A 24256-nucleotide genomic window follows, 5' to 3' on the forward strand; every position below is an offset into this window, starting at 1 on the left:
GTAGAATTTGACCCCTTTCATGTACAAATGAACAGCGACAGTGAATCGCAGATATAATCAAAATCAGTTTTCATTAAAAAAACATTACTCCACGCTAGCTTGAAAATATCCCTTAAAACTTCACAGTTATGCCTCTGGTAAGCTGGATTTTCATTGTTTTTTTTCAGTATTGGGATATCCCAGTTTAATCATAATTGATAATAGAGGGTAGTCAACTGGAGTCTTTATAGTCTTTATCAGGCCTTAGACTAGGGAACAGCACTCCCCTAATTGCATAGTATTAAAATAATTCATTATTATTGGGAAGGGAAGATGAAACAATAGAGCGCTCTAGCACTGAGGCTGTATTTTAGGCTGCCCAGAGTCTTTGCCCGAAAGACTCTGCAACGCATAGTGAGAGGAGCTGAGAAGATCATTGGTGTCTCTCTCCCCTCCCTCCAGGACATTTACGGAACCCGTCTCACCTGCAAAGCCCTCTGCATCGCAGGTGATCCCACCCACCCTTCATACAGCTTCTTCAGTCTGCAGAGTCTCCAGGCCAGGACCAGCAGACTGAAGGACAGCTTCATCCACCAGGCTGTCAGGAAGCTGATCTTCCTCCCTAACTTGCCCCCCCCCCCCCCCCTCTCTTCTGCCCCAGGAACCACTGAACTATGAAACCCCCTCCAGATCCCACATCCCCAGCCCCCCTACTAATATATGATGGTATGCACCAGTCACTTTGTGCAGCACTGGTCTGCTCACTACTCATTCAGTAAAGAACTGACGTCATTCCATTACCTCATCATTTAAATAAAATAACTGCTCTTGAGCCCCTTGTCAATTAATCAGATTAATAAGATTTTTATTTTATTTATTTTTTTGCACTAAAAATCTTTTAACTGCACTGTTTTCACTTCATTGATTTGCACTTTATCTGCCATTTGCCTTGCGCTGCTTAACCTTATTTTTAATTTTATTATATCTTTTTTTACATTCCCTTATTGTATAGTTGTATCTACATTTTATATTTGATCTAGATTTTTAGGCTTTGATGTTAACTGATATCTGTGTGCACCGAGGGGTCTGAGAGGAATGCAATTTTGATTCTCTGTATGTATGTACTGTACATGTGGAAAATGACAATAAAGCAGACTTGACTTGAAAACATTTTTTTATAGTAGGGCAAATCACTTTAAGATAGACTTTAATGGTTTTAGAAAGGGAATTAGACATTGAGCTATGAACTTAACAGAGTTAAAGGTTATTTGTAAAGGTGTAAGGTGTGGTTTTTAGCTCCCATATTCAGAAGCTATTTAAATAGCATGATCACTTAAAAAAAAAAATGTCTTAAGTGTTTTTATAACAAGAATATCACTGTACCAGAATTGTACAGATCAAATGTAACAATTTTAGAATGAGCCATTGAACAGACCATATTGGTCAACCACGAATCTGAATATGGGACATGTGTCTCTAGATGCCTATGCTGGTGACTACGGTGGTTTACATTCTGCTCTCAATGAAAGTTCAAGTGACACAAAGTTGACCTTTACCAAATCCTGAATGGTTCCCATTAAAGCAAAGGACATTTTGGAAAAGGGCAGCTGTAAAAATGCGTCAGAATCAGGAGTAGGTGGGCAGAACAAGCTCTAAATCCTAGACCGTGATGATAAGGTCATTGTTGATGATTTGCAGAGGTACTTTAGTGACATTTTCCATACAACTCTTCCACTGTCCATGCTTAGCACATTTCATAAATGATAAATAGTGTTTTCTTTGTTTATTCCAAATGTGAAGAGTCTTTGACATGTGAGCCATCATAAATCCATGTGGGCATATTGCATTTGGAGTCAGAATTCATTGAATTTGAACTTGGCCCAACTGGTTGTCATACATCTGACCGATTTTCTGACCTCACATGCTTCACAGAAGTGCTTTTGTGTCGGTAACAGCAGCTGTCCAAATCCCAACTCTCCATCATTTTAGTAGGATGTTTAGACTAGAATTGTACATCTAGTCACTTGTCTGTTTGATGAGCTCATTTTATGATCACAAACGTTTTTGGGAAAGCTACTTTAGATTAGTTACAAACTATTCATCATATTCAAGTAACCGCAAAACTAATTTAGCTATATTTGTGAAAAAAGGATATATATATATATATATATATATATATATATATATATATATATTATATATATATATATATAATATTATATATATATATATATATAATAATCTTTTTCAGCAAAGATGCATAACATTTACATAGGTTTATAATGTTACAAAAATGTATTTTTCAAATAAAAAACTGTTTTTGAAGCATGAAATCAGCATGTTAGAACTTATATTTGAAAGATCGTGTAACACTGAAGACTGGTGTAATGGCTGCTGGAAATTCAGCTTTACACCACAGAAATAAATTACATTTTAAAATATACTGAGGTAGAAAAGATTCATTTTACATTGTAATAATATTTTACAATATTGTTGTTTTTTACTGTATTTTTAGTCAAATGAATGAAGCCTTTGTGAGCATAACAGACTTCAAAACCTCAACAAATTTAAATTGCACACCCCAAACATTGAACGTTATTGTATACAGTGAACATTATTATTTCTTTATATATTGTGATAATATTTGATGATATTTTGTAACCAGGTGGCAACCATCTGGCAGCAACAACAAAATGGGTTGGGGATGTTGTTTCTTGTTGCCTTCAGGTTAGTAGTATCACTACTTTTATTTAGTTTGCTCACAATGATACTAAGAGCTAAAAGAGCAAATGTTATATGTGTTGTGTATGACCAGTCCAGTCTGCATGACGCATATTATATATCCGGGCGGCCAGACAGCTTTCAGACTCGGCTAATTTGATGTCCTTTATTGCTGTAATGCAATATGAACCCCTGAGAGTTGGTTTTAGGTGGCATGAAGTAAAGCAGATGCACTTTGTGAGCTGAGCTTTTTATCTTCACTGAACCACAGATTGCTGAAGCATTGTAACTGTTGCTAGGATGTCCGGTGACCAGAGCTTTTATCACCGTGGTAACATTGTTTTACCATCCCCCTTTCTGAACATTAGACTGATGCGTGCTTTTATTCACTCCACTTTTTAACTCGTCATTTAAAACAGATTTCACTGAAACTGGAGTTATTTGCGCAATCAGCAAACTCTGTGATGGGAGTCAGATTTTTACGTTTTTCTTTTAATTCATGGATCAGTATGCTGGACATTTTTTAAGGAATATTCCAGGTTCTTTACATATTACAGTGTGTCTATCAACACCATCTCTGGCTTCCAGATTACCATAGCAAATGTTTACTCAACCCTCAGTTTGTAGACACCAACAGAAAATATATTTACAGTTATGATGGAGCCTAGTAACAGTGATGCACATATCAGCAGTTTTTTATTATCAGTCTGATAAGTCAACTACGCCAATATATTATAAAGAAATATAATAAAATAAATAACATTTTTAATTGAGCTTGTTTATATATATATATATATATATATATATATATATATATATATATATATATATATATATATATATATATATATATATATATGTATATATATATATGTGTACACTTAATTTGCTGGTTTGCCCAGATTGTAAACACTGCTTTCTTTTTTTAACCAATAGTGTAAGTTTGAAGCAGGACTGTTTGTTTGACTAATTAATTTTTTTTTTAATATAATAATAATTTTTGCAATACAGAAGCACAGAGATAGCAGATTTCAAAGTGTCATTAAAGTCAAGTCATATTCATTTATATAGCTCTGAATACAATTTGATTATGTCAAAGCAGCTTCACAGTAATAAACAGGAAAATAACAAAAATTCGAAAATTATGAAACCAATTCTATTTCACCTGTAAAGCAGCTCTACTGAAAACATAAGTCATTTTTCACCTACACTGTAAATATAATAAAACTGTAAGTGACTAGAATAGAAAAAAAAAACTTTACTGACTGCTTAATTACACTGTATATAATAGCATTTCAAAAGCGTTGTGTAGTGTGTACCGCTTTTTCACATTGCTGGGAGATTAAAGAGTCAGAGCCGAGTCAGGCCTTCCCATAACACACTCCCTAGAGCCTGTGTTCTGATTGGCTGACATTCCAGAGGAATTCAGCTCTCCAAAGGGGGCTTGTTTACCCAAAAGATGGTGGTGCAGAATGAGAGTGAGAGAATGCTGTTACTAGGCCCCTAAATGCTCATGAAAATGGAAAAAAGTAACCACTGTCCCTCTTGTTCTCCTTTTCTTCCCTCTCTTTCATTCTCTTTTCTTTCCAAAAGCGGGAGGGTCAGCTTGCGCACAATGTGGCAGGCCTGAGCGCCGCTTTAGAATTCTTGTGGTAATCTCCACCACCGTGTGGAGGCGAAACAGCTCACAGATGGATGTGACAGGCCAGTTTTGTTGGTATTTCTCAGTTAGGAGCTGAGATAGTGCCAGACACCTCCTAGAGTCCTTTAGCTTGTGTGTCGTCCTTTCTGTTTCTGATTCTTCTCTTTGCAGGATGGGGTGACCTGCTTCAGAAACTGGCCTATTTCTAAGACTTCCCCTGGGGGCAACCAAGGTGAGAAGGAGCTGTTTTTGGGCTCCAAAAAGATCAGATGTAGGGCCCACTGTCTTTTAAACAGCATGCCGTACGCTTCAGGCTCAAACAGGAAGTTATGGGCATCCGGGGGCCCCGTCCCAAATGGTGCACTAAGCCCTCTTTTAAGCCCACACTTTGGTTATGTAATGTCGCATAGGCTTTTGAGGAGTCCAAATCATCAAATGGGCCAAGCTATGATCTTGTTTGGACTTAGTTGGAACAGGGCACTATAATGAAAAAGAGAGAAACAATTTTATAACATCAGTTAACTTTTAACTTTTTATGATGCAGGCCATGCTGTTATTCCCTGTGCAAGTACAGTTACAAAATATATAAATCATATTCATATTATATTTACATATATACTGTATAACATATACTATACAATACTGAATTTATTAATTTATTTACTGAACTTATTTATTTCCAACTTTGCTAAATATTTTTTTTACAGTGTACAGATCAAACTAGTTACCTTGCATTTTCAGAAAAGATATCTATTTGTGCAATAATTTGTTATTAATGATGTGAAATATGGCTTCCAGCAGTCATTTCGAAAGTGTAACATAGTGTTAAGTCATCTGCAGTGCGCTGCAGAAAAAGATTTAAACCCCCCGTAAACGTATGTGGAAACATGGGAATTATTCTCTGGCTGGAGTGTATCCAAGAGTGTATATTAGCTCTGTCAGCAATTAACTTTTTATGAAGCAGGCCTTGCTGTTTTAGCTTCAGCTTATAAACAAATAGACCCTCTCTCTGTTCTGGTTTCCATTTTTCTACTTTTATTCTGTCATTTGGGCTTTTAACATCCACGGTGAGATTGTGCCGCGGGGCGCTGCCTCAGAGGCTTTGTGTGGGACGCACCATGTGGTTGTGTCGCCACGCGGCTGCAGCTTTCTATTGTGTTGGTCTCTGTGATTCCACGCGGAACATAAATACAAACTGAAAAACCTGTGAAATCCAAGTGGAAACGTTCTGAGACTGTTTAACATCTGTATTTATTTTGTTGTTTAAAATTGTTTTGTTTTCTTAAGAAATCCTGCAAGCACTTTATTGATATGAAGCAGATATGATTAGTTTGTTCAGCTCAAAATGTTATTACACTGTATGCACACTTGTACTGCACAAAAAGTAGTTCAATAACGTTGAATGTTACAGAGATTGATTACTGCAAATGCAGATCCCACTGTGTTCTGGTTAAATCATTTATTTTATTTTATTTATTTATTGCTAATTATTTATTGCATATGGTGTTTTGTTCTTTATGTCAGCTTTGCTAAAAATATATCCTATTCCTAAAGTCAAAAATATACAAATATTTTGCCTTGCTTACAGTATCGCAATATATATCGCAATTTATAGTATAGCAACCCCTGTATCGTGATATGTTTCGTATCGCCAGATTCTTGCCAATACACAGCCCTACCATCATGTATCCTCCCCTTTTTTGTCAGGATGTTGTTTTACTCCAAAGGAAGGGTTTTCCAAGCCTGGATTAGAACTATAAAGCTGTGGTGGCTCAGAGATGGCTGATATAGTGTCTCTATTGATCCTGTCTCCTGGCAACCTCTGACAACAGCTGAGCAAAGGACAGCGCTTCGAAATCACAGACAAGACTTTTCTTGTGCAAGGTTAAATATAGGCTTGCCATGGCGCTCAGCATTCTGGGAGATTTGAGGACCTGTTTTTGTGTAATAGACTAGACTAGACAAAGGTTGTTTGTCCCGCAAGCTATGTTTTTACTATCAATGTTATATTTGGTCCATAATTTGGCCAAGGCTGGTCAAGAGGCCATTTGACCTGTATTGTATACACTGTATATAATCTGTTTAAAAGATTTTGGTCTTTTCCAATTTAATTAAAAAGGTTTACTATTTATAGATTATTTATTTATATATATAGTGTGTGTGTGTGTGTGTGTGTGTGTGTGTGTATGAAATCTATGTATTTCATATAGATATATTACCTCTGTCAGCAATGAAACTTTTTATGATGCAGACCTTGCCGTTTTAGTATTGACCATCCCTTTTATATATATATATATATATATATATATATATATATTTATTTATTTATTTATTTATTTATTTTTTAATACACACACACACACACACATATATATATATATATATATATATATATATATATATATATATATATATATAGGTGGCCTGTAATAAATCTAATATAATATATCTAATATAAACAATATAATATATCTATTTTAAAACATTATGAATATGTTACATTAGATTTAAGGGAGCATGAAACATCAAGTTGGAAACTAGACACACAAGTCAGAAACGTCACATGCTGCAAACCTGATCTTAAACCTGATCTGCTCGTTTTCACTCAATATCCTGTTAATCTTGAGTACCTATAGAGTAGTACTGCATCCTTCATAACTCCAAAAATCTTTAGTTTTATTATATTCTTAAGAGAAAGATAGTCTGTACCGATTTTTCCCGGAAAAACACGACCGGCTGGAGGCGTGACATGTGGGCGGAGCTAAAGAATCACGAGCGCCAGTAGGCTTTTGCGTTGAGAGCGTTTGGAAGTTGTGACATTACCGTGAGGTAAAAAAAACTATCATCCAAAACAAACCATGGCTTACAGTCAGATTCAGCCATTTATTTATGATCCAGAATCAGATCCCCGAGGTTGAAACTGAACGTGAGCAGCAGCAGCAACGACTCGCTCCGAGCGGGGCTCGAACCCGGGTCTCTGGCATGGGAGGGGACGCACTAACAAGGAGGCAGAGATATTTTAATCAGCTTTACTCACCGCCTGCGGTTCCAACACACGATCGTGACCCTTTTTCGTTGGGATTGCATCATCCTTAAGAAATAAACGATACGCAAATCCGTCGTCAAACTGGGCCTTGTTTGTAAAACAAGCATCTTCGAAATGCAGGGAACAAACAAAAACACTTGCACAACTCCGTTGATGCTCTGTAAAAATAAACACCATCCACTGGTCCCTTAATGCTGTGCAGGGTTGTCTTGCCCTGGCAACCAAAAAACACACTTCTTTTGTGACTTTTCGCGACGCTCTCGCTCTGATCAGTGAATCGCTCTGATCAGTGAAATGTCTGTGCTGCTCAGCCTCGCAATACGGGAGCGCGCACTCTTCCGGCAGAAGTGCGTCAGGACCCATATAAGGAAATTCCGCTCCCTCTAACGTCACACAGAGCCATACTCGAAAAAAACTTTCAGAAACTCCTTCAAACGTACAACTTAATTTTTGGAACTTTGTCCATGTTTAGCATGGGAATCCAACTCTTTAACAGTGTAAAAAATTTCACCCCCCCCCTTTAATGATCTGCCCTTTGTCTGAGATTAAATCATTGATTAAGCCACTAGACGAGGAGATGCATATATATATATATATATATATATATATATATGCAAGTAGCTCCTATTTACAAAAAAATAAAATTATCTATATATTTTTTTTTATATATTACAATATTATTATACAATATATATATATTAGGGGCGGGACTCAATTAAAAAAATAATCTAATTAATTAGAGGCATTGTAATTAATTAATCGAAATTAATCGCATTTTAATCGCATATAAATATTTGACCTGAGAACAATGAGAAGTATTTTTGTTATTTTTGTTTATTTTTGTTCAACCAAGTCTAGCAGACCAGTGCAATTTTTGCCATTAAGTGTAGCAATAGCATATTTAGAAAAAATTTAGAAATAGTATATTTCAGAAATTCAGGTAGCTTATAGGTGCTGGGACCTTCTGTAAAGTGTTTTTTAAGTAAAACACAATACTGTCAAGTACATTCAGAACATTGAAAACCTCTCTCTGTTGCTTCAGAGGTCCAACACTCTTTAACCTTGGCCAAAACAATAAAGAGTTCAATATAAACTGCCAGTTGCACCAACAAAATAATACATAGTTCAACATAAAGTGTAAAGTCCACGCTAGCTGCTATATGTTTTGCGTTGAGGTGATACTTGAGGCTCAATGTGCTGCTGTGGTGATATGCGAACGCTAGTTGGTGCTCCAGTATAATCGGTCCGACGAAACTCATCCTGTGAGAAACGTTCCACGGTGCAAAAATAAGTTATTAAAGATGCAGGAAATTTTTTTCTGTAATTAATTAATCTTAATTAACGCGTTATTTTTTGTGTAATTAATTTATCTCGATTAAGGCGTTAAAGTCCCGGCCCTAATATATATATATATATATATATATATATATATATAAAATTTTAATTTATATATTTAATTTATTTTATATAAATTATATGTTTGCACACCCATCCTTGTCAGTTATCATGTTTGTGGACTTGTAGTTAATCTGAATGCAATTAATATTCAGAAATGTAAATCTTTGTTCTTAAATCGTGACTTAATCATGATGTACTGTCAATTTCAGTGAAGCGTCCTCTCGGTTTATTGTGGGGTTTCATACAGACCCTGGCAGAGTTGGTGTAGCTATTGGAACAAGCAGGTGTTCGGCATATTTTATCTTTGGCTCTTTGATGGCTTGGAGTCTATTGTGCTAGACGTTCATTAACATACCAAAGCAAAAGAGAAAAGCCAAAGTCCAATTAATTAACTGAGCAATGCTGCTGAGATGTGCTGCAGGATGCGTATCAGCAGCTGAGCACGGATATTTGAAAATATTATGGCGGCTGCAGTGGAATTGCTTTTACTTGTCTGAAAAATGCAGTCTCATCCACTATCTAAGGGTTATAAATACCTCTCATGGCCCATTTTATAGATCATAATTTAGAGGGCTCAGCATAACCTGCCCTGGTTGCCCCAGGGAGAAGACCCCTGTAGACAGAAGTGGACCACTTTATGCACCTCTTTGATGTATTTCCTGTTTGAAGTAACATCACACCTGATCTTAATGTAACAGCGCTGCTTATTTGAGAGCGACAGTGTGTGTGTATTTGTGTGTGCCTGCTGGCATGATGATGATAGACCCTCCGGTTTTAGATTAGACTGAAGGACAGTAGACAGCATGCCAGAAAGTGCTAAGATTCTTGAGGAGTCCAGTCTAGACAGTATTAAATTTAGTACTCGGGGTTATATGAGTGCCCATGTGTGGCACTAACAGTTGTGTCTACACTTTGGTAAGCCAAACTATATTTGATACTGATGATCAGCAGGACTCAAAGTTTTTGGTAACCTCACATTATTCAACTTCATTCGCTGAAATTTCAAGTTTCACTTTTGAAGTGCAATGATGTTAAAGGGGGGGGTGAAATGCTATTTCATGCATTCTGAGTTTTTTACACTGTTAAAGAGTTGGATTCCCATGCTAAACATGGACAAAGTTTCAAAAATTAAGTTAACATTTGAAGGAGTATTTTTGTTCCCAAAATACTCCTTCCGGTTTGTCACAAGTTTCGGAAAGTTTTTTTCGAGTATGGCTCTGTGTGACATTAGATGGAGCGAAATTTCCTTATATGGGTCCTGACGCACTTCTGCCGGAAGAGCACGCGCTCCCGTATAGCAGAGCACTGAGAACACAACAGATTTCACTGATCAGAGCGAGAGCGTTGCGAAATGTCACAAAAGGAGTGTGTTTTTGGTTGCCAGGGCAAGACAACCCTGCACAGATTACCAACAAAAAAAAACAGCAATAAGGGACCAATGGATGGAGTTTATTTTTACAGAGCATCAACGGAGTTGTACAAGTGTTATTGTTTGTTCCCTGCATTTCGAAGATGCTTGTTTTACAAACAAGGCCCAGTTTGACGACGGATTTGCGTATCGTTTATTTCTTAAGGATGATGCAATCCCAACGAAGAAGGGTCACGATCGTGTGTTGGAACCGCAGGCGGTGAGTAAAACTGCTTCAAATATCTCTGCCTCCTTGTTAGTGCGTCCCCTCCCATGCCAGAGACCCGGGTTCAAGCCCCGCTCGGAGCGAGTCGTTGCTGCTGCTGCTCTCGTTCAGTTTCAACCTCGGGATCTGATTTTGGATCATAAATAAATGGCTGAATCTGACTGTAAGCCATGGTTTGTTTTGGATGATGGGTTTTCCCTCACGGTAATGTCACAGCTTCCACATGCTCTCAACGCAAAAGCCTACTGGCGTTTGTGATTCTTTAGCTCCGCCCACACGTCACGCCTCCAGCCGGTCGTGTTTTTCCGGGAAAAATCGGTACAGACTATCTTTCTCTTATGAATATAATAAAACTAAAGACTTTTTGGATTTATGAAGGATGCAGTACTACTCTATATCTACTCAAGATTAACAGGATATTGAGTGAAAACGAGCATTTCACCCCCCCTTTAAGAAATTGATATTGGTTGCATTGGAGTAAAATTTATTAGCTGGAATAAATTTACTTTAAATAATTTATGTAATGTCAAGTCATATACAGTATATCTGGAGTGACTTTAAGGTGACTAAATGATGACCAAATATTTGGGTGAACAATAACTTTAAGGGTTTATACAATTTATACAAGGCCAAATGTATAATATGCCAAGTGGGTGGTCTGTTGATGTTCTTACACATTTTTGACATTTGATGCAAAAAGTGCTTTTAGACCATCTATATAAAATTGCATTGCAGCACAGATATTTCGATTATCAGGGGATAAACCCCTTTAGGAACATCTGTCTTGTCTATGATTAAGGTCTTCTGAACATGTAGAATAAACTAGATTGAAATTGGGTCAAACCAGAAATGTGCTACATGTGAGATCTTACAAGTTCAAGAAATTGTTTCTGGAACTGAACCCAAAAGAAAATTACTTAAAGGGCAAAACAAATCAGAACAACATGTTGCTGCACTTTTTTTCTTTCTGTTTTTAGCAGCCATTAGTTTAGTTCTGTTGTTCTTCTCTGTAATTGAGATAATTGCAAAAATGGAGGAAACAATTGCTCCAGCTTGGGGAAAACAACTGTGGCCGTGATTGTATTGAACATGAGATTTCTTCAAGTGTTAATACATTTTTTAATCCAGTGAAAAAATTCATTTTATCTTCCTTATGTACTGGAAATTAAACAGCTGTTTGCTTGTTTCTCAGAGAGTTGCCTTACATATAAATGAAAATCCTGTCATCATTTACCCAAGATGTGAGGAACTTTCCCTCCTCAGTTGAACACAAAATGTGTTATTTTACAGAATGTCTCAGCTGCTCTTCATCATGCAGTGAAATTATAAATTATGCATGAGCCATTTGTTACTTTTTATACTTTTTTTGTTGTAAAAACATTTTACTTTTCATGTTAAAGAGCCAAAATAAGTGATGAAAGAGTTCTTTGGATTAATTAACAGATGGAATGTGTTTATCTTTTTTTTTTTAAATCTCACACAATAGCTTGTATTAAAACTGCTTTGTCTTCCCAGGGATTGTGTAATTTCTAGAGATAAATGAAAAGCAGATATTTGACTCTGGTTCACATAACCGTGGAACGTGTGGAATCCCCAAGGCTCTTTTTGCTGGTGCTTGTGATGGTTGAAACTGCTGGTCTTTAGTCTGGGAAGAGATTCATGAGCTTGTTGACTGTTGCTGCAGGAAATGTGGCATGACTGCCTGGGATTCAGGGAGCTTGATGTTAATGGTGTCAGGTGACAAAGGGCCTCTCGCCTTCCAGGGGACGTCTAGATCTTTTAAGAGTGGCGACCCGCTTTCAAGCGGCAAATACCCAGGAGCATCAGTTAATTGCTAGACCTCATGTAGCTCAGTGACTGAAGTCTTTTTTTAGAGATCATAATGTAAGTTGGATGCACAGTACCTGATACTCTGTCAACAATTTCTTGTAAGTTGAAGTGGAACGTTAATATTCTATAAGCTTCAATGTTTCATGGTAATCTGCTTCGGTTTTCAATTTGATCGGTCATTTTTCGTGTAAAGTATCAAATCAGAAGTGTGCAACAGAATTCAGACATAAGAAAAAGAGCTCTCTGTGCTTTTTGTCTAATGTAAATTTGTGTTCCAGTTCCTTATGAACACCCATTTGAGTGAGTGAGTTGTTTACTCTTTCATTAGTCTCTCTAGTTCCAATCTGGCCAATTTGCAGACTGGTTGTGACCATGATAGATGGGCATTGTGCATTGACGGTAATGAACCAGTCAAAGCATGATCAGAAGCATTGTCTTTGACTTTTCACCTTTATTTTGCCATTTTCCCCTCATATTCACATTGCAGGAGTTCTATGCATCCTAACATCCTAAGATGTTTTTTAATCAGTGTTTAAGGAAGTAATCTGCATCAATTAAAATATTAGTTTTGTTCATTTGTATGACGCAAATTTTGTTTCCAAAACTAACATCAATAGCTTAAAAGTTTGTAAGATCACCAGAAACTAATTATGTTGGATGTGTGACTTTTGTAAAATATTTTGTATAAAATATTATATTTTATTTATTTCTAATCAAAATTGTTTTGTAATTTCATTAAAGGAAAAAAAACTGTGTTTGTGTAAATATGCATTTTACTGCATTTTATTTTACTTTTTAGCATCTGGTCTTTTCCATGTGGTCTTCCAAAATCTGTTGTATGATGGTCTTGTACTGTCCACTAGCATTTCTGTTGTACTCATTTTTGTCAATGTCAGAGCCGCATAATTACGGTTCATGTACATATTCAGTGAGTTTTTTAATGATTGCAAGAATAACCCAAATAGTTCTCACACAGCTAAATGACAAGACTAACTGAGTATTTTCAGACTCTCAGGTGGAAAGAACTGTACTGTATGTAATTGCTGTCAGTGAAAACATCTCTTACCAAACTTGGCATTGTTGCAATAATTGCACAATAATTTAGTCTCATTCAGGGATCTTGTGTTCGGCCTAATGTGTTCGTTCTCCTAAGTGTTCATTCCATCATTAATTCACATAGTCACATCATCACAGAAAGAATGTCACTATGGGTGTTCATTATTTGATGATTTTGGCCATTGCCTCTTCAAACAGCAGCAGAAAACAATGATCTCTTTGTACTGCCCAACCTAATGTGTTGACCTCTGTACTCTCAGAAAAAAATATAACATTTAAAATGGTCAAAAACATTGTGTATTTCATTAAACAGTGCCCAAAGAGCTGTTTGTTTATATTGGATTTCAACAGAAAAAGAGAGTGGTTTCAAAGGAAGAGCAAGTTATTAATGTTTTGTTGCCAGAGATGTATAGTAACGAAGTAGAACTACTTTACTACTGTACTTAAGTACTAAAAGGCGGTATCTGTACTTTACTAGAGTATTATTTTTTTCTCCTACTTCCACTTTTACTTCGGTACATATTTTCGCTGAGTTTAATACTTTTACTCCGATATTTTTTTTATGTGCTGCATCGTTACTCGTTACAATTATAATAATGTTACGAATCATTCCATTACAAACCACTGCTAGAACTGTAGATGGCAGGTTTGATGAAGCTGGCACATCATTGAGCGAAACAAGCGATTAAGAAGACTGCGCGTGCTGACTGAACTGCTGTGAAGAGAGAAATGAACACCGAGCCGAGCCAGATAATGACTCGTTCACGAGTCAAGAACCGGTTGCATCGGTTCTCGGATGACCAGTAACGTTAGTTCTTTTTTCTGACAGTTCGATTCAATAAACCAGTTGAAGAAAACAGTTCACCGATTCTTTTGCGCTCGATGCAATGGCGTCATTGGCGTTGACTGCACATGGGCTCATACCATTAACACAGAATCAGTTCAGAATCAATCACCAAAAGAATCAGTTCGGTTCCAGACGCTCTGTGTGTCGGTTTGCTTCACGCTAAATCACACATGCGCAGTATCATCAGCTCCTCGGTTCATGAATCGGACGCGTCTGACAGAAACGGTTCTTGACTCGTGAACGAGTCATTATCTGGCTCGGCTCGGTGTTCATCTTCAGTTCTCTCTGCACATCAGTTCAGTCAGTGTACTGTTTGAGTCAATGAATTACTCCGGGATATTGGTTTGTTTTAACTCAGAGGGAGTGTCAGACACATTAAACAAGTTAACAGCTTAATTCATCTGTGGATTAATGCGTATTGGAGACGCGAACCGTTTAAAACGATTCAGTTCGATTTGGTGAACTGTTTCAAAAAGATCCGGTTTAGATCGAATGATTCGTTCGTGAACCGGATATCACAAACTGCTTTGTTTTGAACTGTCTTACAACAGACACACAAGAGAAGACAATGCTGAATAAAGTCGAATTTTTTGCTATTTTTGGACCATAATGTACTTTCGATGCTTCAAAAAATTCTAAATGACCCTCTGATGTCTTGCGGGTTTGAAACAACATGAGGGTAAGTTATTAATGACATAATTTTGCAAATTGGGCTAACTAACCCTAGTAACCGTTTTTTGTTTACAAGAAGTTACAGTCAAAGGAATTGTGATTGTCCTTTAGGTTAATCATTTGAAATAGTAAAAACAATATGTTCAAACTTTTGACTACTTTCTTTAATAGCTACATAACACAATACTTCTACTTTTACTTTCAGTACTTGAGTAGTACATTTTAAAATAGACTATTTGCAATAATTAAGTACAAAAAATGTTGAATACTTTAGTACTTCTACTTAAGTGTGGTGCTTAAAGAGCACTTCAACTTCTACTCAAGTCACTTTTTTGATAGAGCACTTGTACTTTTATTCAAGTGTGGGTCTCTAGTACTTTATACATCTCTGTCTGTTGTTGATGATTCTGGGAATGCTCTAGCGGTACTGCATCCAGTTCTTTTTTAGTACCACTTTGGTCCAGAGGAGGGCACTGCATGTAAATAGTTTTCCCTTTAAACGTGCAAACTGTGAAGAAGCCCCAAGGGCAGAGAGCTGAAGTCATGTCTTGATTGAAGGCATGAAGCTGAAGGCATCTCTGCAAAATGACTAAATGTAAATGTTGGTTGCATTTAGCCGCTGCACACCAGGCAGTCAGCTCCCTGAAGTCAGTCTGATATTTACAGCTAAATGCCTGTTCGTGTGCAGGGTAGATGTGCACACCTCCTGAGGTCAGAGCTATTAAAGGTCTGGCAGAGTAAGAGGTAAACATTTCAGAGTGTGGTGAAAGCAGGAATCATTGAAAGAAGTAATTATGTGATTTTAATATGGGCACGGTAATTTACATGAAACTGGACACTACTTCCTTCTGCTTTTATTCCCTCCTCTTCTTGTCAATATGATTCACATCATCTGATTCATATGAAATATTGTTTGGGTGATCAAATGTTTTAAATATATTTTCTTACATTTTATATGCATTTTTATTCAACACACCTGCACCACATTTAAAAAAAGAGCCCACTTATATTTTTTCCTCCCCAAACAAATGCAACTTTATTATACTTTTATGTATAATGTTGGAAAATATTATTTATAATGATTTATACATCATTAGATCCACATAGGCCGCTCATATACATCATTTAAACTGCTTGACAGAAAAATTGGGAAACACTGTTGGCTGTTGTGTGACAGCAGTTTAACCTATTACACAAACTCACATATGTGTCATGAGGTTCAATATTAGTCAGTTATTGACTCTTTTCTTTCCATCTTGAATAACATGATGTTTCCATAACGTGTTTCCTTGATTTAAAGCACTGTTTCGCTGACATTTCCAAGGACACATAAAATATAATATTGTAACTTGGCTTGATACACAGTCTAATGGTGAAACAAAATCCAGTTTTAAACATATTTTACTGTACCAATTTGCATTTCCCTTATATTTCCTATTTGAGCCAGTGCTGAATTAAGTTATTTCAGGACAAGACCGCTCTGAATGTAAAACTAAACGTGATTGGCTATAGCAAGAACAGACAGTGGGTGGAGTCTATGCATTTGAGAATTGTCAGTGTCTTAGCTAGAAATGTTTTGAAATCCACAAATGCAAAGATTGCGAGCAGAGATCCACAAATGCACATAAAGCCATTAACAAATGCACAAGACGATTCACAAATCAATACCAAAGTTGTGTTTGTGACATAAAAAGACATTTATTAATTTTTTTTATTCATTTGTGAATGTAATTCATGTTTGTGAAACTTTAAGGTTTATTTGTGGATCTCATTCTGTCGGTTTGTCAGTATATTTAATTATTGTTAATATATATTTAAAAAAAATGTGTGGATCATAATCTGTTTATTTGGAATCATGTAACAATTCTATCTCCATAATAACTGGACTTAATGACACTTCCCTGTACTCTACTTTAGCTCGACTCCTAGGCTCAGATGGCATGTAGCAATTGCATTATGGGTAATAATATCAGACCTCTTATTGCCCACATTTATTCCAGCACAGAGCTCTTCTTAGAAGCCAGGCAGACAGTTTTACGCCAGCCTCTTGACGAGAAAGTTCGAGTGTCTGAGCATCAGGAGAGAATGAAAGTGGCTCCTACCTCCTCCTCCGGGTCCTTCCATTACACACACACCCTTCTACAAAGACCCAGCATGCCACAGAACTGCTCTCTTCCTCCTCACTTGAGAAATATTCTGTCACCGAGCTGCCAGCACATCAACCCCCCCATCCATCAGCTCCAATTCACAGAGAGATGCTTCTTATCAAGACTGTTACTGTCTTTAGCTCTTCTGCTATTCAATTATTCCCTCTAATCTTTTAACTTTGCAGTTCTAAGTATGCCTGCTTTCGATGGTTACATTTCAGAGAAGCACTGTGCTGATCTACATCTTTTTGACGTGTCAGTCTGTTTTTGGAGTTATGAAAAGTTGAGTAAAGTTTTAAAGGGATTGTTCACTCAAAACTGAAAATCCTGTCATTATAGACCCCTTTTGCGCGGACGTCACAGGTACGTCACGGCGCTAGCTGGAGGCAAAACAAACGGAAAACTGGAGGCGGCTAATACAAACCAACACAGGGTCGGCTACTCAAGGAGCTTAAAATGACGTCTTGTTGTGTTGTTGGTTGCCAGAATTGACGGAGAACATTTTATATACATTGTTGTGATTAATTGTGAGTGGAATTTAAGAACATGGTAAGAAAAAATAAATACAGAAAGTTTATAATTATTTTCCAGTCTTCAGAATTTTTATTTCTAGAAAATATTTACATCTTAATAATAATTTTACTGTAATGTCACTCTTTATTTAATCTAAGGATTTATACACCCTCAGTTTCTCTTTACTATACACGCTCGGTTTCTCTATCAGGTAAGTGTAGATGTCAGGCCACTCAATCGGAGGTAATACTGTCAGATCGTCCATCCAATGAGTGATTGTGTACGGGTCGACCAATCTGGTTCCGTCCGTTAAAGTTAACTTTTTCAAATAATTATCGCGGTCCCGGACAGTGAGTGACCTTAAATATTCAGATAAAGCAGATATATTCAGATTTTCTCCAGCCATTGTTAAAAAAACAAGCTAAGAAAACTCGCTAGCTACCGTTTGTTCAAGTGTTGAAAGGAATCTTTCTGCCTCCAGCTAAGCCCCGCCCACACAAATACGTCACCTTGTTTACCAACTGTAAAAGGGTCTATTAACTCACCCTCATGTTGTTTCTCTCCTGTGTCCATATACTAAATTAGGATATGCATTTAGGCTATCAAGCTGCAGAAAGAAAGAAAAAATCATTGTTAGACTACAAAACAAGTGGTCCATCCATATATTATAGCTTTACACCCATTTAAACTCTACATATTTAGCCATACAAACCAATGCCATTGATGTCAACTATGGTGGAATGGTGGAGGTTGAGATTATCATTGTGGTACAATGTTATCTGTCTTTTCATTCAAAGCAATCAAAAGACTAGTTGAAACATAGCTATTTGGACTTCTTTTTCCCTTTAAATAAACTTGACAGGTCCTGGTCAATATATACTTTTAGCCTTATTCAGACTGTCAATTTTTGTTCATATTCAATTGGAATCTGATCTAAATGATTGACTGTCCACGCTGTCTATCGCAACTGCTCAATTGTGTCCATGGCTCTCTTTCATTTACTCAATATCTGCATTGGTTTCAATGGCAATGACTGTTGGAATCAGCCTGTTGGTATGTTAGAATGCCTGAACAAAAAAAAATACAGATGTGGTCTGACGACGTGACAACATGTTGCTATCATGGTGGATTATAATAAGGGATAATAATATTAAGTCAAGGTAGGAAGCTGTATGTGGGGCTTTATTCCATGCTGTCGTCTCCACCGGTCTCAAAACTTTAAGAGATGGGTAGACTAGCAGTATATTGTCATTTTCCACTCAACTTGCTACTCACAACAACACAACCTTGTTTCAGCCAGCACCTTCAGCATATTTTCTCACGAATTAGCACAAAAAACCAATAAAATAACTCATTTATTTTATTTATTTTTGATGCGGGCACATCTGACACTGTCTGATAGGTCATTGACATCTGCTTCTCAGAATTGAGAATTTCATCAGGGAGGTGAGATGTTTTTGTGCGGCTCATAAATCTCATTCTATCACCAGCTAGTGTCATGGGATCAAATGCTTTGTCAGAGCACTGCAAACATACTAACGTGTTGGATGTTTAGCTAAGGGTGGGCGATTATTTACATAAATTTACATAAAATGTGGTCAGTATGTACTACTATTGGAAAGAACTACAAGATTAAAATCTAAAATGTCTTTGGAGTTGTTTTTTTTTTTTTTTTTCAGAAAAATTAGAACTTTGTAATATTTTTAGTTGTGGGTCGATTATCACTGTAATCTAATGTCTGCATATTTTATATAGTTCTTTTTATGTTGGAGCAGCTCTAGACATCTCTGCACTGTAATTTACACCCAAATTCACACCTCACTGTAGTTTTCATTCCCAGATCACAGAAGTTGTTTGTGGGGAGGAGTTGGCTCTCTACTTTCCCCCTTGATTTTCCCCCTCTTCCCTAAAAACTCTCCACCATGCCATTCAAGAGCAGTCCTGACATGTAGAATCAGATGCAGCAGTCTACATCTCTGGCAGTGATCCAGTTCAAAAGGAGAAGACTTCCTGAATCAATCATTCTGTAGGAATGTCAGGGGCAGTGAGGAGAGTTCTGGGGAGGAAGTGGTTCTACTATGGATTTCTGGGCCGATCCAGACATAGACAGCATGTTCGGTTACGGAGCCGCTGCCGCACCATTAAGGGTGATTTCATATTTCTCTCTCTATCTTGGATAAAAACAGTACTTTGCTGGGGTTATAGAGGGTGCCATAGTACTCTTATGTATTTGTGATATTTTTCATTGTCTGATCATACTGACTTAATATCCATCGTGTAATAGAATTTGCCCTCAAGAGCGATGGAAATGAAAGTGCCACTGAGGATCTGACAGGAATGTTTGACTGATTATAGTTTTCAATCAGAATGAAGTGTGCATTTGGTGTTGAGTGAAACGATGCCCAGGTTTTCGATATTCTTCTTCTCTTTACTCTGTACTTGAAGTTTTTTAATGTGGTACTCTGTTTTTAAAGCAAGTGAAGGTGCAGGCAACTTTTGAGGGGACTGGACTTTGTTGACATTTTATAAAAGTATCTTATTATGAGTAGGTTGCCAGATTGACATCCATATTATACTTGACAGAACTATTAACACACTTTAATGATAACTAATGAAGCATACACTAATTGCTGAAATGTTATATTTGCTCAGTGTTTATTTTCTAGAAAGACCGAACTGCAGAAATATTATTTTTTTAGTCAGTTTTTTGGTCTTTTCCAGCAAAAATAAATAAAAATCTAAAATAATCCTTATTTTTTTTTTCCAGAGAAATATATATATATATATAATTTTTTTTTTTAGAATACAATTATTTAGTGGTTAAATTGCTTAATAATGGCTCGTTAATCAGTTGATTAACTAGCCTATACTATTAGACACCTGTTCTGGCCTTTTCTTTGAGACTAAGAGAGTAATGAAAGTATTGAAATTGAAAGTGATCTTAGTTTGAAGATACTGTTTTCCTGAAGCACGTTTCTATCTCTGTCATCTGTTCTGCTGTGACTTGACAATGTGTAGGTTGGATTTCTTCATTAATTTATCAACCGTTAAAGAGGCATAAATATATCACACATTTCTTTGTGGCCTTTCTTCCTCTTTCCTCTTTCCATGTTTTAAAAATGCAGATAATTAGAAACACAAGTATTATACTTTTTCTTTAGCAGATTGAAAAGACAAGTTGTGAATTTAAAGTCTAAGTTTCACTTCACTTTCACTATGAGTTAGCCTGAAGTAGGAAAAATGGTATTTGTCAGCCTATGAATGTTATTTTTTTGCCGCATAAATCGTTTAATTTCTCCTATTTCCAGTCTTTCAAAATTTATGCGTGCACTCAGTATTTTTCTAAACTTTGAGTGTACCAAAAAAAAAAAAGTCAAGATCTTGTGTATTCTTTTTTTCTCAGATTGAAGTCAGATCCATTACTTGAAAACTCTGGTTTGGCAGTGTTGACGGATGAGGGCTGATGGCTGATCTGCAGTCTGTCAGGCCTTTAGCTGCACTTCTCCATTAAAGACCAAAGAAGTTCTGTGACTTGACATGTCGAGAGACTCAGGAGACAGGTGTAGGCGAGAGTTTAGCTCTGTGTCTGTTTCATAGAAGAAAGAGAGCTGACTTGCAGTGATTGATGCTTTAGTACAGACCCCAAAGCAGCATTTACCATCCATTTTCTGTTACTGTACATGTCAGAATCTGAAGCATACTGTACCCGTCCACAAGCCATTTTTACAGCTGGCTACTGCATTGGACAGTATCTGCTGTTCAGTTTATAGATTACATTTGTTCTTAAACTAGAGTTCACCCAAAAATGAACAAAAAATGTGTCATTATATTCTCACACTTACATCAGTTTTAATTGGAGACACTGCAGCAGCTCGTTCAAAGAATAACAAACAGTGCTCAGTTATCATTCTCTTTCCGTTTGTTTTTGCATGTTGCTCATTTCTTTTCACTGTGGTGGTCTTGTATCAAAAAACTTTTATTTTTTTTTTTAATTCATAATCAACTATACAATACCTGCAAGTCACTGTACGTTACCCAGATACTGACCCTGCTGAAATCAGCCAAGTTGTTTTTATTTTGTTTTGTTGTTTTTACTTTTAATCCTTAAAAGGGCATCATGGCCAAAGAAGTCAAAAATCATTGTGCCCCAGGCCTTCATCTAACCAAACTGAAGGGCCTGCAAAGACTCATTATAACTTACTGCGACAAGTGAAGCCAGACCTGAAGAAAGGAACGTGCATTTAGATTAAGAGCAAATGAGACCGGCCTGTGAGTTATAGCCCTGCGTGAATGCTAAATGAGGCTGAAGCATTTCTGTGTAATTTCCTGGAATGACAGAGTCCTCTATGAGATCAGATGGAGGACGGTGGCACCCCAGTACAGACGTCTCTTACTCAGTTGGGCCATGCATCTAGTTCAGAGCAGATTAATAGGGATGCTAGGGATGACAAACATTTCTGCTGGAATTCTCTGGCAAATGGCCCACAAGTCTTTCTAACATCAGGGGTTGAACTGCTTAACACATATGGAAAATTATTTGATGGCTCATACTATTCGAGAAAGTTTTTGAAATATATTAATTTAATAAAAGAAACTTACAGGGGCATCATTGTACTTTTTTATTTCATTTTTTTTTTTTTTTTGTTATATTTTATTTTGACCTTTAGGTATAATTTTCTGATATCCTTGATATCAAACTTGAGTAATAACAAAGATAAGGAAAAATTATATTATATTATATTATATTATATTATATTATATTATATTATATTATATTATATTATATTATATTATATTATATTATATTATATTATATTATATTATATTATACATCTGGATAACTCAGAAACCCTGTGAATCTTTAGTGACCATGTGATCTCGCTTCCATGCTTAACATATGGATCAAGATGTTGTGATATCAACATAAGCAAGAGGCGGTGTTGAGGTTTCTCTCCCAAGCATCCCAATCTGTTCATCTCTCTGCGAGCAAACAGTGAAATTACCAACACAGACACAGACGATTCATATGTGGATACCTACGCAGGGCTGTTAATCACTCTTTCTCCATGTTGTCAGATTGTGTCTAGTTTTGCTCAGCCAACACTTAATGATGACTGAGGGAGCAATACAGAACCTTGTTATTTGACATTGTGGCAAAATTTGTTTGCACATAATCGTTTATCTTTAGCAGTTGATATCATTGGCTTATTTCCAGGTGTCAGTAAATTCGATGCTCTCTGTACACTGAAAAATGTGTGTGTGTGTGTGTGTGTGTTGTATCAACTGTATTATTATAATGGGTGTTAATACTTTTTTATGGCAAAAAGCAGATTTTTGTAGTTTGAGTATATAGGTATACTAACACTGTAGCACTTAATGAATACGTTGTAAAATATACAGGCATGTTTTAACACCAGAAATACTGTCACAGTAATTTTTTACAGTGAATTTCAGGCAACCACAGCTGGCAGTGTGTGTGTGTGTGTGTGAGTGTGTGAGTGTGTGTGTGCGTGTGTGTGTGTTATATATATATATATATATATAAATGTACCAGGATATTTTTTAAACTGTAGAACAGAAAGCTTTTTTTATTTGAATAACCAATTCAGGCACAAGAAAAGTGCTGCCAGAAAGAACACACACACACACACACACACACACACACACACACACAGAGGTTCCAGTTCTAGTTAGTGATGCTTCTTTCCAAGTACAAAACCAGCGAGGAAAATAAGCCCTTCCTCCACTTTGTTTGGAGTTTGACATGATTCAGACTGTGCAAAGAGAGAGATGAATATAATAGGTCTTGTCTTTCAGGTTGGCTGCATTCTCTCTCTCTCTCTCATTTGTTTTCCGCACAAACACTTGTTCCCTCCTTCCCTCCATCAATCGTGCAGACTGAGATGCAGGCGTGTGCTGAATGCCAAGCACAGTCTGACAGGCTGAAGCAGGCTGAGGTTCAGCGTCTGGCCACACATGACCAACACATGTGACTGACATAGTGACCCTGCTGCAGAATTTACCTGCTACCTTTTGACTTGCCAATAAGGCACCTGCTAAAGCAACCAGATTGCAACATGTTTCATTCCAGTGAAAAGACCATAGCAACCACATTCCAATGTGCTGAATACACTCAGACCTTAGCAACAACATAGCATCCCCCTGGCAACCATCTAAAACATACTAGCAACTTATTTAAATCTTAGCTAGCAAAGATAAGGTTAAGAGAGTTATTACAGATAAGCCTTTTCAGTGTTTTTTTTTTCAGTCCTGTTATTGATGGTTGATGATGGATTTATTATCCTAGGGGAAATCTGATCCTAGAACAGCTATCGACAAGTTACATACACATGAATCCAGACATCACTCTCTGATTCCTCTCTGTGTCTCTGTCTGTCTGTTCTCAGAGTCTCTCGCTGGCAGGATGGGCCGGCGGCGCAGTATGCCTGGGAGTACGGTGGACAAAACGGTCATCGCTATGGATCCAGAAACGTCAACACCTTTTAAAGTCACGGTAAGCTTTTATGACAGCAACACAGTGAAAAATAGCATGTTTACAACCATAAGAGGATTTAAACATCTCTGAGCATTGAGAGTTGAATTTCAAAATGCTGTACACTTCATAAATGCCTTAATATGTCAGGTAATATATCAAATAAAAAAAAAAACAAATAAACTGCAAACACTTTGAAAACAAGTAGATAGAATAGAAGAAAGAATAGAGAACACTAATGTTAGAGGGTCGATTTTTTTTCTATAATAAATAAAAAG

At 36.8% G+C, this 24256-nt stretch overlaps 1 protein-coding gene across 4 annotated transcripts in view; it reads left to right on the plus strand.

Annotated features, from left to right (window-relative positions):
* The window catches only part of LOC113077989 (disabled homolog 2-interacting protein-like), an 85941-nt gene that overhangs the window by 9183 nt on the left and 52502 nt on the right, over positions 1-24256 (plus strand). For 2 of the 4 annotated variants that reach the window (XM_026250247.1, XM_026250248.1), the window contains exons 1-2: positions 19518-19632; positions 23893-23999. In XM_026250247.1, coding sequence (XP_026106032.1) covers positions 19518-19632; positions 23893-23999 — 222 coding nt within the window. Of the gene's footprint in view, positions 1-19517; positions 19633-23892; positions 24000-24256 lie in introns of those variants that run through there. The other 2 variants (XM_026250254.1, XM_026250249.1) reach the window with 1 other exon arrangement.

This window comes from Carassius auratus, unplaced genomic scaffold (genome assembly GCF_003368295.1).
Source record: "Carassius auratus strain Wakin unplaced genomic scaffold, ASM336829v1 scaf_tig00023745, whole genome shotgun sequence".
Lineage (NCBI taxonomy): Eukaryota > Metazoa > Chordata > Actinopteri > Cypriniformes > Cyprinidae > Carassius > Carassius auratus.